Below are 18,932 nucleotides of genomic sequence, written 5' to 3' on the forward strand. Positions count from 1 at the left end.
TCCATCTCTAAAATTGATCCTTGTACCTTGCCCATTATTTAAACAAACTAATTCCTTTGCCTCCATTAAATCCTCCACCACCTGTCCGTTGTAATCTGTTGATCTCCCTCCCCACATTGTATTATGTGCATTAAAATCACCACACCATATTATTTCATTTCCTTGGCAAAGACTGTCTAATTCCTCTATTTTGAGTTTATTACATGGATTATAAAAATTCAGGACACTAATTTTCCTTTTATTAATCCCAACTTCTACACCCACTATTTCTAAATCATGACTGTTCTTAAATGTTAGCTTACTATAAGACATTACTTCTATGATAAAGATTGCACATCCTCCTCCCTGGCCATAATTTCTATCTTGTCTTATAGCAGTATATCCCCCCAATTATGAAGTCCAAATGAGTCTTCAGCCATGTTTCTTGAATACAAATAACGTCTGGTTTTTCTTTTAACTGATATATATAGGTCTTGAATTCTTGTCCATTTGCAATAAGGCTTCTAGCATTCCATTGCAGAATGAGAAAAACCATTCATCTACTCACTAATCTGTGAATCATCATTATTGGTGGCTAGCATTTCATGTATCATTTCAACGGTTATATCCTTTATCCCCGAAAATTCACCTGCTGCTTCCACTATTGTTTTCAGTCTTGACCTCTTTTTTGTCTGTTGTAAAGCAACATTCACCACTTTTCCAATAAAGGCCACAAACTTGTACTTATTAACAATCAATGCATCCTCTCCTATCACAAACTTATGTGAACACTTTGTGGAGCTTTCCTTTGCCTGTGGGAGTTTGGGAAAATCTTTTGAAGAGAACATACTTGATGCTACTTGGGATTTCCTAGCTATGTTTAGTGAAACCTTTTCTGTTGCTTCAGCATATGAGACTTTATTTTGCACTTTGTATCTCTGCACCTCCTTGGCCTTTTTCTGCACTTCACAGCCCTGATACGCAGCACTATGTTCCCCACCACAGTTACAACATTTCACCTTAGCACCTGCAGTACAACTACCATATTCATGTTCCCCCGCACCTGTTGGACACCTGGGCTTAGTTGCTTTGCACTTGTCTGCCACATGCCCAAACCTTTGGCACTTAAAGCACCGCAGAGGTTTAGGGATGAATTCTCTTACTGGAAAGCAACCGATCATTATCTTCTGTTGTATTGTTTCTTCAAACTGAAGAAGAACAGACAAACTATCCACTATCTTACCCTGATACCTAGTAGGAAGATGCTTTACTACAGTCACTTTGCCCCCTTTAATTTCCTTCTTGAGTTCTTCTATGCCGATTTCTATGGGAACTCCACTGATAACTCCAAGTATTTTCCGATTTGCTCCAGGAACATGGCATTTAATTCGAACTTCCTTCAGGGTCTTCATTTTCAGTAACTTTTCCTGTTGTCTTGCATTAATCAACTCAACCAACATCCGTCCTTTGCTCAGAAATCTTGCTTGTTTTATCAATCCAATTTCTTTGTGAATTGCTTTAGTCAGGGCCACTGGATGTAGCTTAGCTGCGGATTGCTCACCAAACTCCACAATCACTTTCCACTCTTCATTCTCAATCCTTTTCTTTACTCTTCAATTCATTCTGTGAATCAGATTCACTAAGACTGTCACTTGACATGTCTATCTTCTTTCTTAAAGTCTTTTTCCTTACTTCATTCCATCCTCCTTCAGATGCACTTTCCATATCCTCCTCTCCAGGACTCAAAGAAGCCATTCCACCAGCTGCTCTCAATCTCGCACTCACTTCAACATTCACTCCTATCTCCGTTTACTCAGTCTCAGCACGTGTCCAAGAGCCTCCTGGTGCTGGTTGCCACACACAACTGAGCAACTCTTCTTCTTCTTTAGTGTTTATTGGCGGTTGGCAAACCACATTTTAGGTGCATTACCGCCACCAACTGGACTGGAGTATGGACAAGAGGCTATGCAGAAAACAATAAACAAAATAAAACAAACAAAAAACAACAACATAAATAAAACCAAAACTCTAGATTATTTTAAATGTATCAATTTCTCTAAGAAACGTAATAAGCTCACAATACATATTGCCTGATGTTTTCCCTAACAGCCCTGATAGCAAAAAGTCAATGTATTTTGCTTTCTTCAGTGTTTGGAAAAGCACATTTCTCTGAATACTATATTTCCTGCAATGCAGCAAAACATGTTCAACCGTTTCTGGCTGGCTACAGTGTGTACACTTTCCGGTTGGATGCTTTCCTATTACCCTTAATGTATGATTGAGACCTGTGTGACCTATTCTCATCCGAGAAATGACATTTTCCTCCCTTCTTTTAAACCCCACCTTCCTTCCATCACCCACATACCTTTGAATGTTATAAAGATGTCTTCCTGTGTCACTAAGGTCCCAATGATCTTGCCATGTTGTTTGCGCATATATATGTATGAATGTTTTAACCTCCGCTTTGCTGAGCGGAACTTCAATGTCTATATTCGTAATTCTGAGTGTTTGTTTGGCCAGAATATCCACCTGTTCCTTACCCTCCACACCAACATGAGCAGGAACCCAGATGAAACGAGTTGCTATGCCTTTGATTTGCATTTTATACAAAATTAGAAATATTTCATTTATTATGTCCATTCTAGATGAAGATCTGCCTGATCGTACTGTATACTCGATAAAGCTGAATAGCTGTCAGATGCAATTACAGTATTATGTATTCCTTTCTCCTCTATCCATTCCAATGCCAATACCAATGCCAACAACTCTGTGGTGTATACTGACACATGGTCTGTTACCCTTTTCTTTATATGTGAATTACTCACTGGGATATAAACTGCTGCCCCAGCACGCCCTGTCTCTGGATCTTTGGAGCCATCTGTAAATATGATTGTTGAGTCTGAGTGATATCTTGCAAAATAATTCTGGACTATGCGCCATACTGGTATTTCTTTCTTTTCCTTCAACTCTTTTTGTATATTGAGGTCTACACTTGGCAATGGGAATAACCAGGGTGGAATGGACGAGATTGCAACTGTGGGGCAATACTGTATTTGATTCAATCCTATTCTTGCCACTTTAACATCACCAATCCATCCGAAACTTGTTAAATGTGACTCATTGTGCTCCCAGCAGTCTTTCAAAATACTTTTCGCTGGATGACTATCACCATGCCCCTGAAGGTTTACCCAGTATGCCAACATTAACTTTACTCTTCTTATCCTTAAAGGCATTTCTCCCATTTCTACCTGTATTGCTGATACTGGAGATGTTTTAAAAGCTCCACTACAAATCCTCAGGGCCTGAGCTTGTAGGACATCCAACTTTTTAAGGTTTGATTCTGCTGCTGCCATGAACGCTATACACCCATAATCCAATACAGGTCTCATGAGTGCCCAATATATGTTCAGTAGTGATGACCTACTTGCTCCCCACTCCTGTCCCACCAAACACCGAAGTACATTGTTGACCTTTTTACATTTACTTTGAACTTTTCCTATATGAATGCTCCACGTTAGCTTTCCATCAAACCAAACACCAAGAAATCTTATTGTATTTACCTGTTCAAGAGGTTGCTCATACAATTTTAATGATACAGGAGCAATTTTATGCCGTTTTGTAAAACAAATGACTTGCGTCTTAGCTACTGACAGTTTGAATCCCCATTTATTTGACCATTTCTCCACTTCAACTATTGCAGCTTGTATTTTCTTTCCAACATGTGCTACATTGCGGCCTTTTGCCCACAAAGCCCCATCATCTGCATACAAAGATTTTCCCACACTTGGATGAACTTGATTAAAAATGTAATGTATCATTATATTGAACAGCAACGGACTACACACACTACCTTGCGGAGTACCATTTTCCACATCATACACACTTGAATATTCTGCACCTACTCTTACTTGTATTTTCCTGTCCCGTAAAAAATTCATAACCCAATTATATGCTTTACCACCAATTCCCAATGATTTTAACTTGATTAGTAGTCCTTCCTTCCAGAGCATGTCATAAGCCTTTTCAATATCAAAGAAGACTGCAATCACTACTTCCTTGTTGGTCTGTGCTTTCCTGATGTCTGATTCTAAGCACAATATAGAATCCATTGTATTCCGACCCCTACGGAACCCACATTGATATGGTGATAACAGAGCTTTACTTTCTAAGATATGTCAACCTTTCTGTAACCATTCTTTCCATGATTTTGCATAAATGCGATGTCAGGGCAATAGGTCTGTAGCTAGATCGATCTGAAGGGTCTTTCCCTGGCTTTAGTATGGGCACTATTATCGCTTGTTTCCAAACCGAAGGAAGTTGGCCAGAATCCCATACCCTATTAAACAATCTTAACACAATGACTAGAGAGTTATCCGTCATATATTCCAACATTTTATAGCAAACACCATCTTTCCCAGGAGTGGTTTGACGAGCACTAATAATTGCTTTCCTCAACTCAAACATACTAAAATGCAGGTCCACCTGATCCCCCAACACTTCTACTCTATCCAATATTCTCGGGTTTTCCATTAATGTATTATCTCTGCACTGCCTGGCTTCCTCTGTAAGGTTATCTGAACTATGAACTTTCTTAAATGTCTGAGCTAGAAGTTCCGCCTTTCCTAAGTTTGTGACAGATATTATGTCCCCTCTGCTCAAAACTGGCAACTCATAATTCCTTCGAACTCCCCCCATTCTCCTAATGATGCCCCAAACATTTGCAAGCTGTACTTCTCTTCCAATACTATTGCAATATTGCCTCCAAAAAGTGCGTTTTTGCGTTCGTATCGTCCTCCTTACTATAGCCTGGGCCCTTTTATACTGATTCAAAGCTTCCTGAGAATGGAGTTGTTTGAATTGTCTGAATGCTTTATTTCTGTCTTTAATGGATTTGTTACATTCACCATTCCACTAGGGTACACTCTTGGTGCGCCTAACTCCATCAACTTCCGGAATTGTTTCTTTAGCTGAATGTATGATAACCTTAACGAGCTCCTCATTCAATTTATTTATATCATCATCATTTTCCTCTTGAAGTGTTTTACATCTATTCGTACTTACAACTTGGAAAGCATCCCAATTAGCCTTTCCCAATTTCCATCTAGGAATTTTCTTCTCCTTTTCAAAACGTATGTTGGTCCCAACTTTAGTCATTATAGGATAATGATCACTGCAGTATGCTTTACCACACTCCATGTACTTATACCTGCTATATCACTAGACACAAATGTCAGATCGAGTACTGTTTCTATATTCTTTGTACAATTATATCTTGTTCCTTCCCCAGTGTTAATACACACTAGCCCGTGGTCATCTATAAATTCCTCAACTACTGCACCATTTGCATCTGTGCTACTGCTACCCCATAGTGAGTGATGTGAATTAAAATCCCCACACCATATGACTTTGTCTTGCAGTGAACCCCCAGCATCCTCTAATATACTTTGATCTAATTTCCCATACGGATTATAAAAATTTACTATATCTATAGGTCCTCTATCATTCCATACCCTTATAACTATTGCTTCATGATCTGTACTTACATGCATAACTTTGTAACTTACACCACTCTGTATGAATGTTGCAACTCCTCCCCCTCTGCCAGAGTCCCTATCTCTTCTAACTGCAGTATATCCCTTCACAATAAAATCCCGTTGTGGTTTCAGCCATGTTTCCTGAATACAAATTACATTAGGTTTCTCTCCCGGATTGTCATTATATTTTTTAAACTCTTGTCCATTTGCAATTAAACTTCTGGCATTCCACTGCAGTACAACTAACACCATCAAGTTGATCCACTGCATGTCTGAGATTGTTGGACGTCATCATTTAGTATATCTTTCACACTGCATCCCTTTCACATCAAGGTACTTTTCAGCTGATCTGACAATTATTTTTATTCTTTCATTCCGGCTTTTAGTCTGAGCTGAACAGTTGATAATCTCTGCCATAAACAATACAAACTCTGTTTTACTCACTATCAGAGTGTCCTCCTTCAACTTAACACAGTTGTGGACTTTTTCTGTTTCTTTGCTCTTATTCTTCTTTTCCATTGTAACCTGCGTTCCTCCTGAAACTGTCTTTGCTGCCTCTGCATAGCTTACTCCCTGCGTCACCCTGACTCGCTGCACCTCTTCTGCTTTCTTGCTAACCTCACATCCACGGTACGCTGAACTATGCTCCCCTCCGCAATTGCAACATTTCAGCTTTACCCCTTCTTCACATTTGCCGTATTCATGATCTCCACCACACCTTTGTTTCCCTCTGCACACTGCCGCCACATGTCCAAATCTCTGACATTTAAAACATCTTATTGGTGGTGGAACATACGGTCTCACATAATAACACATATATCCAATAAGTATTTTTTCCGGAAGCCTTTTCTCATCAAAGGTGATCAGAACCGAAAGACTATCTTCTTTAACCCCATTGCGGTTTGCTTTCATGCGTTTGACATCACTTATTTTTGTTTTTGTTATATTCTCTTTCACATCATCCGCTGTAATTCTGACGGGGATTCCTGTTACCACTCCCCTGACTAGCTTTTTACCACTAAACAGTGGACACTCCACTTTCTTACCCTCCACGGTACTCATCTTTATTGCCCTCCCCTGTTGCTCTCTATCCCTACATTTGATCAACATTGATCCATTCCTCAATACTTTGGCACTCATTACCTCCCCGATTTCTTTACTGATCAATTTAGTTAACCGTATAGGGTTCAACTCGCCAAACGAAGCTCCCTCTTTCGCAGGTTTCACAACCACCATGAACTCCTGTTGCCTATTTCCGACTACTCTTTCTCTCCTTTCACCCTCACTATTACTCTGATCCGAATTAGTATTTCCTTGCTTTTTACATTTATTCCTCCTCACTATATCCCATTCTCCATTTCCAAAACTCCCGCCTACTCCTTCCATGTCTCCTAACTCGCTTCCTGCCCCGTCACTTCCCTCTGCCATCTCTCATCCAGTCACAGTCCAGTGTTGCCACCTGCCCTGCTCCAAATGTTTGTCCACGGTCAAGCCAAAGAGCCTGGTCAAAGAGCTCAACAGGAAGTTCGTAGCGGACTCAACTGAGCAACTCTGTGTGCTTTGTCTCCCTTGAGGGAGTGATTAGCACCAGGTGTGAGGTCTCCACACCTGCTCCCAATACTGTTAATTGGAAGCGGGTGGAGCCACCTATTAGGAATGTAGGTGCCTCCCACTACTCTGCCTCTCAGTTCCTTACAGTCCATATTGTATTAAAAGGAAACACAGATCTAGATGTTGTCGTGTAGATGGACAAATGCTGGTTTTATCCCAGCAACATCTCTTTAAGGAACCACAAACTGAACCTGCAAATGTTTATAATCATAAAAATATAAAGGTCTTCTAACCCTTCAGGTCTCACAGAGTCGTAAAAGTTTTTACCACCATGTCTTTTCTCATTATTATCTTAGCGGTAGCACTATGCTGTTAATCAATGTCAATCTTTCCAAGGAGTCTATCAAAATGACATTCCTAACAAGGAAGTCATCCCCCAGGTAATTTAATATTAATCAATGTAAATGTAACAAACCTAACCTCAATGTGCTCTCGCTGGAATGTAGCAGGCCTGCTCTCACTGCGAGGGCAGAAGCAAATGATAGGCCTCTAATGGCCTTTCCAGGCATAATTGTGTTTATCCTGGCAGTGTGCACCATTTTCACACCATAAATAAGCAAAGAAGGGCCTGACCCACCGCTAGAAGCACTGCCATTTAATACACTTTGTGCTGAATGGGGCAAACATTGCTGTGCCTGTTGAATCTGCTTTGTTGAAACAAAAGTCTCCCAGGGGTCATTAGCCACAGAGTCATGGTTTCAAAGAAAATACACATCTAACTACGAGCAGTGGTTTAAGTCAACACCTACTGTAAAGGCACCTGGAAATAGCCTGGAGGTTGGTTTGACAGGTAAAGTCACACATGCTCTATAGCCTGATGAAGCTATAGAGCAACCCAGTCTGATGGCATTTCGTGTTCACCAACACGATTTTTTATCTATTTATTCGTGTTCACCAACACGATTTTAAAAGCAATGTATTTCTATTGGTAGGGGAGAGCGGGGTAATGTGGGACACCGGGTAATGTGAGACACCCGCTGTAACTAGGCAAAGAAACAAATTTGCGGTCATGTGACCATAATGTTTTCAAGCCCCTCCCACCCCCCACTTGTCATGAAGGAGAAGTTGGTGCTGGTTCTGTGGTAAGTATTTTTTTTCACAAAAATGTGTTTGTTGCATGCAAAAGTAAATTTTCTTACTGCGAACGTAATCAACTGTAGTATCAAAGCAAATTGATTCAGGTTGAAAAACTTATATCATACATGTTGATGAACTTCCAACATATAAAACCATGTGATTGATGCTAGTTAAAGATTAGCCTGAATTGCCTAGAGATGTTGTTTTTTCTAAAATGGTGGCTGTGGGGTAAAGTGAGACAGATGCTGTGGGGTAAAGTGAGACGCTGACTCACTTTAGCCCGACATGAAGCACAAGTTAAGTTTAGTCTTATATATATTTTAGTGTAATATTACAATACATATGTTTTAATTTTAATGTCATAAACATTGTAGAAAAGTCATCATGCCAAGACGATACATCAGGAAGACAGCTTGGGGCCAAACACCCCTCACAGAGATGGAGAGTGCAGCTGCAGAGGTCATGCAAGGAAAGAAGTCCTTAAGACAAGCAGGAAAGGAAAGAAATATCGACAAGACAACCCTCCAAAGATTCATTAAGAAAATAGAGAAAGGGAGAGTTAAATCAGTAGCCTGGGGTGCAGTAGCTGAGGCAAAAAGAATACTGACAGATGAGATGGAGGAGGAGCTTGCCCAACATTTAAAACAACTGGCTGACCAGTTCCATGGCCTTGCTCCAGTTAAGTGCCGTGAACTGGCATTTGAATATGCAGACAAAAACCATATCCCTGTCCCTGCCAATTGGATGGAGAAACAATGTGCAGGTAGGCTAGGGTGCGCAAGAGATCACATGATTCTGTAGGTCAACTTAGGCCAACTGATCTTGCCACAAAGCTTATCTTATAATAACGAATTGTCCACTCTTTAGGAGTAGAGTGGTTTGGCAGCTTTCTAGCCCGTCGCCATCTCTTTGTCCGAACTCCGGAGGCAACATCCCTGGGAAGGGCTACAGCCTTCAATAAGACTACAGTGGGGGAGTTCTTTACAAATCTGGCTGTAGTGATGGACAGGTGACAGAATTAATTCTTTAGTTGCAAATGTTTTATGGAGGCTTTACCTGTAAGATTTGGTTTTGATTCTGATAAGGTTCTTCCCTTGCCTCTCTTCTTTAACAGACACACATGTCCTCCACACATGATTTACAATGTGGATAAAACAGGCGTCTTTACAGTACAAAAGCCACGGCAGGTAAGCTACTAGAGAGCAGCAGACTGATACTGAGTGGCTTGTGATAATGACCAGCTAGCTATTGGCAGAATGCTGAAACTAATGCTATTAGTAATGTTGTGAGCCTGTGAACTAGAAAAAAATGAATGGACTGCAACAAAATAAAATGTACCTTTAGACCAATAGTAGCCTACTGATTGCACATGCCATTGATTCTAAACTTTCTACTTGATTCAGGTTGTGACAGAGAAAGGGAAAAAGCAAGTTGGTTCTATCACATCAGCTGAGAGAGGAGAACTGGTGACTGTGGTGTGTGCAGTGAATGCTGCTGGGAATGCCATACCTCCCATGTTTGTCTTCCCCAGAGTTAGGTTTAAGGACGACTTCATGATAGGAGCACCTCCAGGAGCCAAAGGTGCCTCCACCAGAACAGGATGGATGAACGAAGACACCTGGCCTGAGTTCCTCGATCACTTGATAAAGCACACTAAGTGCACTCCTGACCATCCCATGCTGCTAATCCTGGATAATCTGAGAGCTCACATCTCACTCAAGGCAGTGGAGAAAGCAAAGAGTAATGGTATTGTTCTGCTCACCCTCCCACCCCACACATCCCATCGCTTGCAGCCTCTCGACGTGACGGTGTATGGCCCGTTCAAGACCCTATACAGCCGAGCTCTTGATGGGTGGATGAGATCTAACCCTGGCAAAACAGTCTCCATCTATCAGATTGCAGGATTTGTGAAGGAGGCCTTCTTGTCAGCAGTGACACCACGCAATATCACCTCTGGCTTCAAGTCCACTGGGATCTTCCCATATAACAGAGATATTTTCCCTGAGGAGGCGTTTGCACCATCCATGGTGTCAGACCGGCCAAACCCTGAGCTGCGGCCTGCATCCACTGGTCCATCCACTTCAGATGATCCGGATGGTCCACGGCCTGCAGATGATCCACCCCCTGCAGATGAACCACCTTCTGCAGATGCTATTCCACTCGCTGATGCTATTCCATCCACTTTGCATGGTCCACATGGATGTGCCTCGCCAGCTGTCTCACGACCTGGATATGTGTCTCCTCAGGAAATCATACCACTTCCAAAATGTCCCCCCAGAGGACAAACAAAACGAAAGCGTGTGAAGACAGCCATCTTAACAGATACTCCAGAGAAGCAAATCATAGAACAGGCTTATGAAGAGAGACAAAAGAAACTAGCAGGGAAAAAGCAAAATAGCAAAGAAAAGGGAAAACCGAAAAAGAAGGCACCCAAGAAGAAAATCATAGATAGCAGCTCGGAGGAGAGTGATGACCCTGTCCCATTTGAGGATGATTTTGAGAGCTCTGAAGATGAGAGGAGTGACCCCGGAAACAAAGATCTGTCCGTGGGTGACTTCGTCCTCGTCAACTTTGCCACAAAACACCGAAGTATCCGTTATGTTGGCATGGTTGAGAAGGTTGAGGGGGATGAAATACTAACCCAATTCCTCAGAAAAATCCAGGGAAACAACAGAGAGTGGGAGAGACCCACGTTTGCTATGAAAGAAAAGGATGTGGCACATGTTCCTAAAGGTGATGTGGTGAAGAAGCTGCCTCAACCTAATAGGCCTGGAGGAACAACACGGAGAGAGCAACTGTTCACCTTTCCCTGTAACCTTCAGGGCTGGAATGTAGAGTAGGCCTTGTTTAAATATGCGGCTGATGTTCATATCATCATGTTCTAATCTAACTGGTTAAATGGTTAATTGAATGTTTATTAAAGCACTTTGAAATATATTATGTTGTATTTGACTTTGTTTGGAGTTACTTTGTTTAAAAAATGTGCTAAATTGACCAATCCCCATGATTATGTTGCGCATCCGACATTAGTTTTGGAATGTGTGGTTGTCAATCTATCTGTCAGGATTCTAACTGTTACAACATGTGTTGTTTTTGTAGTTTAAAAGTGGAAAAGGTAAGTGGTTCACTTTACCCCCTTGATTTCTCTAGTCTGTCTCAGTTCACCCCTTAGCTGGGGTAAAGTGAGACACAAGACCACTTTTTAAAAAACAATCATATTTTCACTGCCCTTTGTCCTGAAGACATTCTGATCATTTCCAGTGCTAGGAAACATCCTGAATTAATGGGAAATGTGTAAATTTTACTGATATATCATTTTAGCTCGCCTACAGGAGAGCAAATGTAAAAAATGTCTCACATTACCCCGCTCTCCCCTACAGTAGTCTCACGGCATTACGTGTTATAGGAAGACCGGAAGCTGTGTGGTTCATAAAAACATGTTCTTACTCAATATCAAGCCACAATTATTGCTTTTATTTTAAATCGTATAATTTCTGACTTTTGTTGCCGTCTGTGAGGAAAATAAATGGGGCTGAGAGCCTCAGGATACTGAAATCTGTATTTTTCAAATCTTTTTTTCCTTCTAAATTGTTATTATTTTCAAAATAACACACTGTTATTTACTCAACAATAACACATAATTATCCTTGTTTTTATTTATTGGTTTATTTCCATAATCTCGGGATTTTTTGACGTCCATCAGGAACTGAATTTCAAAATAAAAATAACCGGAAACAGACGTAGGCATCTAGGAGTTTAGAATGTTCGAAGACACTACACTACCCATAATCCCCAGCTATCGTTTAGGACTACAGTCCCCGTGATTAATCTTCAAGCTCTGGGATTGGATGTTGGAGTGGCAGTGCGCCAAGGTTAGCCTAGCATCAAACAGCTGTTTGAAATGGAACGAAACCATCCCAGACTATCCAAAACTGGAATCGAACGCCCCCCCTAGAACTACACATGCTGGCTATTGTGTTTCGCAAAATGTTCTATGGGACGTCTCTACTGAACGTTTTCGTTTTTCCCACAATTCGAAGTTGCCATGACATTGGTGTTATCAAATGTAAAACATATAATTAATAAATGGGTGAAAATCGCGTGTGTCCATAATGCCCCCATGATAGTTCATTGTTACTTTCTAATTCTACTCCACTACAATACAGAGGTTAACCTGGTATTTTTACTCCAGTACATTTATTTTAGGTACTTTGCAGATTCTGATTAATGATGGGAAATATAAACAACCCTTAAAGCAGACTTTAGTTACACTTGAGTTAAATTCAGGGAAGGTGATTGTCAAGTGCCAAGAATCAGGAGAGATATTTGATAGTTGGTGCTTGAGAAGACTAAACATGTATCTGCAATTGACATGAATGGAAACGAGTAATAAAGTATATTCATTACTCGTTATTCTCTACTAATAGTTAATTGAAGACTGTATATAATGGCTATTTTGTACATCCCTTTCAAGATTTTCAAAGGTTATTGACATATCATATACACAACTACGGTGTATGCAATGAATGAAAATCTTGGGTCACAGGTTCCTCAACAGTGCATTACAAGACATCTATCAATATGTGTGTATACCTCTACCATTAAACTGTCATATTCTTCACATTTCTTATACTATCTATACTGATAAAAACAATTTTTTACTCTAGTAAATAATACTATGATTATGTGTTTAAAAATCTCTCCTATTATTTAATGTGTTAATTGAATTTATGGAGTAATTTTGTATCTTCATTTTGATACGTACATTTAAATCATAGCACCAAGTAAATGTTAACTAAAGTAATGTGTTCACCTACAACCTGTGAAAAGCTAGTAAAATGTAGCTGGGCAATGTGAGTAAAATTGGGCGACGCCCCCGATGACGTCAGAGGAGTTTGGGCACGGTACAGGTATTTGAAAAAAGCAGACGGTTCCAGTAGAAGAGATGAAAATGGAACCCCGCAGGGGAGTGTCATCAGTCCTCTTTTATTTTCTATCATGATCAATGATATATATACACAAGTAGGATCTGATATTGGTAAGTCACTTTTTGCAGATGATGGAGCTATTTGGAAAAGGGGCAGAAATGTAAAATATATTGTAGCTAAGATTCAGGAAGCCATTAGGGAAATTGAAAGCTGGTCTCTGACATGGGGGTTTAGATTGTCGGTGGAAAAAACTGAAACTTTATTTTTTACGAGGAAAAGGATAGGTGAGGAGGTTAGGTTAAAACTTTATGGACAAGATCTAAAGAAAGTGAAGACATTTAAATTTCTGGGAATATGGTTGGACGAGAGAGTCACATGGAGTACTCACATTGATAAAGTCGTAGATAAATGTAAAAGGGTTTTAAATGTTATGAGGTGCTTGGCAGGCACTAAGTGGGGGGCTGATAAAGCTGCTTTGAGGAACGTATACACGGCCTTAATTAGATCAGCCATAGAATACGGACTAATAGTGTATGGGTCAGCTGCATCAGAAGCAGTTAATTGTTCATTACTGGGCAAATCTACAGGGTCATAAAGATACTCACCCTACTAAACAAACTGTACAAACAAGTTGGGAAAGTAAAGTTGTTTTTGTGTTTCGGAAATATGTAAGGAATTCAAAGTTAAAGAATGGAATATTAGTCCGACGGTGTTGTTATCAGCTGTTCCACCATGGTTGCTACCTCAACCTATAGTAGATTTATCACTATTGAAACGGGTACATTCAATGAAAAACAAATTCAATGTACAGGCTTATGTGAACACTGTTCTACATGAACAATATGGGCACTTTATAAAAATATTTACTGATGGATCCAAAAATCCAGAAAATGGTCTAACGAGTTGTGCATTTTATGTTCCTGAGTTAAAAGTCAAAGTGGGAAAGCGTACAAGTGATCACATTGCAGTATATACAGTAGAGATGATGGCTATCTCTCTAGCACTTCAGTGGGTAGAGGAAATACAGCCAATGCGAGTGGTCATTTGCTCTGACTCCAGTGCAGCTCTGGAGAGTATAAACAACTTCTCTTCAGAATGTCGTCAGGATATTTTACATGAAATTTTACAAAGCATGTTTAGGTTAGTTCATCTGGGAATTGTTGTTCAATTTGTGTGGGTTCCAGCGCATGTGGGCATTAGAGGGAATGAAGTAGTGGATCAACTGGCAAAATGTGGTTTGAAAGCAAACCAGATTGATATTATGGTACCCATCAGTAGAGCAGAAGTCAAATCTTTTACTAAAGTGGTTATCAAGCAACAATGGCAAAAACTATGGGACAGTAACACCAAAGGAAGACATTTATATCAGATACAAAGGGAAGTAGGAACAGGAAGCACTTGGGGGAGTAGTAGAAGAGAGCAGAGCATCAACAGCAGGATAAAATTGGGACAGTCTGGACTAAACTCATCACTGCATCTGATTGGAAAACATCCAAATGGCAATTGTGATGGTTGCCAACAACCAGAGACAATACATCATGTATTTTTTAGCTGCCCGGACTATAACAGACAAAGATTCATTCTTAAAACTGCACTGGAACAACTTAACATCAAGGACATGGATTTCAAGGCAATATTTGAAAGTAAATCAAGAAATGAAGCAAACAAGCTGATCTTCAAATTCCTCAAAAGCACTGGTCTGAGGACAAGGATTTAGTATGAACATTTAATAACTAAACAGTAGGTGGCGATATATGCTCCAAGTGGAAGCGATTCGCCATTAAAGAAAAGAAGAAGAAGAAGAAGAAGAAGAAGAAGTAGAAGAAGTAGAAGAGATGGAAGCATGAAAGCATGGACCCTCGTCTAATAAGAATACTCGTGGATTTTGAATCATGTAAGTATATTTTTGTACTTTATTAACTATGTACATCCCCGTTAGCTTGTCAGCTTAATATGGATATCAAACAAATGTTAGCTAACGTCAGTGTTTCAGTTTAGCAATTTAGAACGTGGACGAGGCACACACAACATGTAATGTTTAGTAGTTGCTTCAAATTAGTTAGCAGTTGGCGAAATTGACCGTTTTGAATAAAACATGTAACAGTGGGGCACTAGTAGTTCAGAAGAGTTTTTTTGTTGATGGTGTTCGCGCTACATTTTCAAATGCTGCTCGGTAGTTAGCAGTGTGTTGCCAAACTGAGTTTTCCTTTTACTGTGGAAGTCAAGTCAGTTCACTCACATGCATCCGACTGTGTGTGATGCACATGTGTGCTTTTATTTCCTGTGTACACTGAGACAGATAGCGGCACCAGATAACTAAAAGAAGGGAATGTCACATTCACTGCCATGGACGCTGCTCTGTGGGCCAGTCAGTGATGCGGCCAGAGGGGTGATCCATGAAGACTACTGGGAGGTTGAACTGTTGGTGCCTCCTTCTGTAGCGCGTTACATTGAAGTTAAGGCATACTCTTTGTCTCCAGTATCTTTCTGTACTTACAGTAATGTGTGTTCGCTACAATAATCGACATGTCTGTTAAACAGCACCACGTTGAAGTTAGACGGAAGCCGTCCTCCCGCCTGATGGAGCTTCTGGAAAAGTCTGCAGAGGAGCTGATTAAAGAGAACCAGGTAAATGTTCTGCTTGATTTGTGTTCAAATGTGCCTGCTGTTCTGTTTGTACATGAATATCTCTATTCTCTAAAGGTAAGTAGGCTACATCTTGCCAGTATGTGAAAAACCTCTTCAGTCTCCAGTTTTTAAGTTAACATTTAGATAAAGTACATTGGAATCTAATTTGACTGTATAATTTTTATATATATTTTCAAACTTACTCAATTTCAATGTTTAATATTCTGATTCAAAATGTGTTTTTCAGGAGAATTGATCGTTTGAGCTTGTAGAACCCAATGATTTAATCAGGTTTACTTCCTGTTGGGAACAAGGCAAACATTTAATGAACTGAGCTTCCTTACTTGTGGTCATACTTTGACCGTAACAAATAAGAGTTCATATAAATTCCCATATCCACACTGTAGCTACTGCATATGATAATAAAGCCTTTGAAGCTTACCCCATCCCCTCTGCTTAAAAAGAACATGGCTACTTAAACACTAAATTAAATAGCTAACTCAACCCAATCAGTTTTTAGTAAATTCACAGAAAGGTTTACAGTATTGTATGTTAACACTGATTTACATGTTTTGACAGAATGGAGGCAAATATATCGTGGAAAAAGGACTATGCTGAGTGTCGTGAAGATCCATGTCCCTCATGAAGTGCAGCAAAAGAAGACGCCACACCTCCCAACGTGTCCATCTCCATCGAGGGATCAACGGTGCTTGATGAGGGTGAATGCCTGCCTTCTGCTCACGGACATCATCCATGCAATGAACTTAAGTAACACATCAAAGTTGAAATACGCTTCTGTCGTTTGCAAACATCTTTCTTAAACTTAATTTCCTCCAGATTTCTCTTGAAACTCCACATGTTTGCAGAAGCAGTGGTGTAATGTTGAGGTACTTGAGAATGTTCTTTTCGTTGCACTTTATACTCCACTACAAGTCAAAAGGAAATATTGTACTTTGTGCTTCACTATCTTATATAGAGTTTATCAAGTATAAGGTTCTGTTTTTTAATTTACAAAAAAATATAAATATTGTTAGAAATCTTTGAGCTATTACGTTCTCAAGGGTTACTACAATTATACTTTTACTTAAGTAACATTTTCATTACCAGACTTTCAGTTTTAATAGAGTATTCCTACAGTGTGGTATGAATATTTTTACTTAGGAAAAGGCCCGGATACTCCTTGGACCTCTGAGTGACAGTATATCAATGTGTTTCTGTGCCTGCTTTGTTTAATTTAACGGATGTATGTGCAGTATTTGTTAAAATCATTGTAAACTGTAGATTAATCATGCCTTGTATCAGACAACAGAACAAAAATAAATATGTTTACAAACATATTTATTTTTGTTCTGTTGTCTGTTGCGTGTGTGTGTGTGTGTGTGTGTGTGTGTGTGTGTGTGTGTGTGTGTGTGTGTGTGTGTGTGTGTGTGTGTGTGTGTGTGTGTGTGTGTGTGTGTGTGTGTGTGTGTGTGTGTGTGTGTGTGTGTGTGTGTGTGTGTGTGTGTGTGTGTGAGAGAATAATAGACCTCAACTTTGAACAGTAGCCTACATCATCTCCTGCATTTTAATCAGATGCACCACAGTGGCTTCTAACAATTTCTGAACAGAAAACATAGCCTCCATAACAAACTGATTGTTTGAATGTGTGTGTGTGTGTGATAGAGATAGATACTGTATCTATATCTAAAGTCCATGTGAGGGAGAGAGAGAGAAATCTGAAGTCCTAGTGAGTGAGTGTCTGTTAGATTGTGAGAGAAAGAGAGATCTGAAGTCCTGGTTCTTTATATCTGAAAAAGGTAAAATGGCCACAGACAAAAAGTTAAGATGTTATGTTCTTGGATCTATGCATTGACCATCATTTCCAATACATTTGAAAATATTCTATACTGTCTACAAAATATATATATAAGTAACTGACCTCTTCTAAGACATTCTGTAGCTTTGCCCAGATTTCTTTGTCAATCTCCATGTGACGTGATGTGACTGGTTTAGGTGGTGTGATGACTGACACAATTTCGTCCAACAGGTACCAAAGAATATCATCCCGGGCTGGCCAGAAAAACCTGTTGATCCCTATCTTTGCCATACTGCGGACCTCAACATGCGTTTCACAGATGTCAGTGATAACGCCAGGGTACAGATCACCATCGTACTTGAGGACGCACCACTGGCCAACAGTTTCAGGACTTTGCCACTCTGCGATGTCTGTGGATGCTGTGGATGCTGTAGGAACTGCCTGTGGATGATTAAATGTAAAATGCTTTGCATCAAAGCATTCACAGTGGAGATTTTGTGCCGCTGTGCACAAGCAGCTGACATCCCTGTAGGTCAGTTCTCCATAGGAAAGAGTCACTGCCTGATGCATCCTCATGGTGGACGGAAGAGGAGGCAAATCATTTGGCATCCCTGAAACTGCTCTGTCGATGTCTTGTTCATCGACAAAAAACAACTTGACCGAGGTTCCACTTCCCTGCAGTGCAGAATACAGCTCTGCAGCACCAGGTATGTCTGTTCCTTTGCAGACTATACCGTCTGCTTTCCTCTTCAGTGCTCCTCCTATGCCATCAGGGGCACCCTTCCCATGACTTGCCTCAAAAAAGTTCCATGTCCCTGCCTTAAATCCACGGCTGAATAGCTCAGTGCTAACCAAGAACATGTTACCCCGCTGCCTATACTGGGTGCAAGGGCCATCGCTGTAAAAATGGACTGTAGTGACGTCAGGGTATGTGCTCTTCACATGGTCAAGCACTGGGGACAAGTGCTGCCAGATAGCTGGCGGGCCCTTTACTCTTGATGGAGATATTGAGCAGAAGGACACCGGACTGGGGGTGGCATGTACATAAAGCACGCCTGTGTGCAATGTTGCCTGCTGGTGTGAGGCTCCAAAGTGGACAGCTTGGATCTCAGCACTGTACTTGCACAAGTAGTTCTCAGAAAAGTCTACATGAATTACACATTCATGGGCTTTCAAACCATTTCTCAGTGCCCTGTAATGGATGTACTGATTTCCGATGTTAAACGCATGCCTTGTGAACCTATGCAGCTGGATGTTAAGCTGGTCCAGGAGGTTGGCAAGAGTGGTCTGGAACTCCTTCTTCAGGGTGACCTTTGATGACTTGTCTGGGTCGTTCTTATGTTCCCTCTCCACTGTCGCCCACTGCAGGTAAGTTACCCC

At 40.5% G+C, this 18,932-nt stretch overlaps 2 protein-coding genes and 1 long non-coding RNA gene across 9 annotated transcripts in view; 2 read left to right on the top strand and 1 right to left on the bottom strand.

Annotated features, from left to right (window-relative positions):
* The window catches only part of tncb (tenascin Cb), a 105,354-nt gene that overhangs the window by 37,337 nt on the left and 49,085 nt on the right, over window positions 1-18,932 (bottom strand). The window lies entirely within an intron of this gene.
* Window positions 8,068-11,576, top strand: LOC307043021 (uncharacterized protein). 2 transcript variants are annotated; one of them, XM_079687208.1, is made up of 5 exons: window positions 8,070-8,206; window positions 8,576-8,964; window positions 9,069-9,210; window positions 9,316-9,388; window positions 9,605-11,576. In XM_079687208.1, exons 2-5 carry the CDS (start codon window positions 8,586-8,588, stop codon window positions 11,039-11,041), a joined length of 2,031 nt encoding a protein of 676 aa, XP_079543334.1. In that variant the 5' UTR covers window positions 8,070-8,206; window positions 8,576-8,585; the 3' UTR covers window positions 11,042-11,576. The 2 variants fall into 2 exon arrangements, with proteins under 2 accessions (XP_079543333.1, XP_079543334.1); XM_079687207.1 differs by having other exon boundaries at window positions 8,068-8,964.
* LOC307043023 overlaps window positions 14,764-18,932 on the top strand; it is a 135,173-nt gene continuing 131,004 nt past the window's right edge. Inside the window, exons 1-5 of one of the 3 annotated variants that reach the window (XR_013809259.1) lie at window positions 14,926-15,023; window positions 15,429-15,757; window positions 16,337-16,476; window positions 16,595-16,644; window positions 17,784-18,920. This is a non-coding gene — a long non-coding RNA (uncharacterized lncRNA). Of the gene's footprint in view, window positions 15,024-15,428; window positions 15,758-16,336; window positions 16,526-16,594; window positions 16,645-17,783; window positions 18,921-18,932 lie in introns of all 3 variants that reach the window. The other 2 variants (XR_013809258.1, XR_013809260.1) reach the window with 2 other exon arrangements.

This window comes from Notothenia rossii, assembly GCF_949606895.1.
Source record: "Notothenia rossii genome assembly, chromosome: 6".
Taxonomy (NCBI): Eukaryota; Metazoa; Chordata; class Actinopteri; order Perciformes; family Nototheniidae; genus Notothenia; species Notothenia rossii.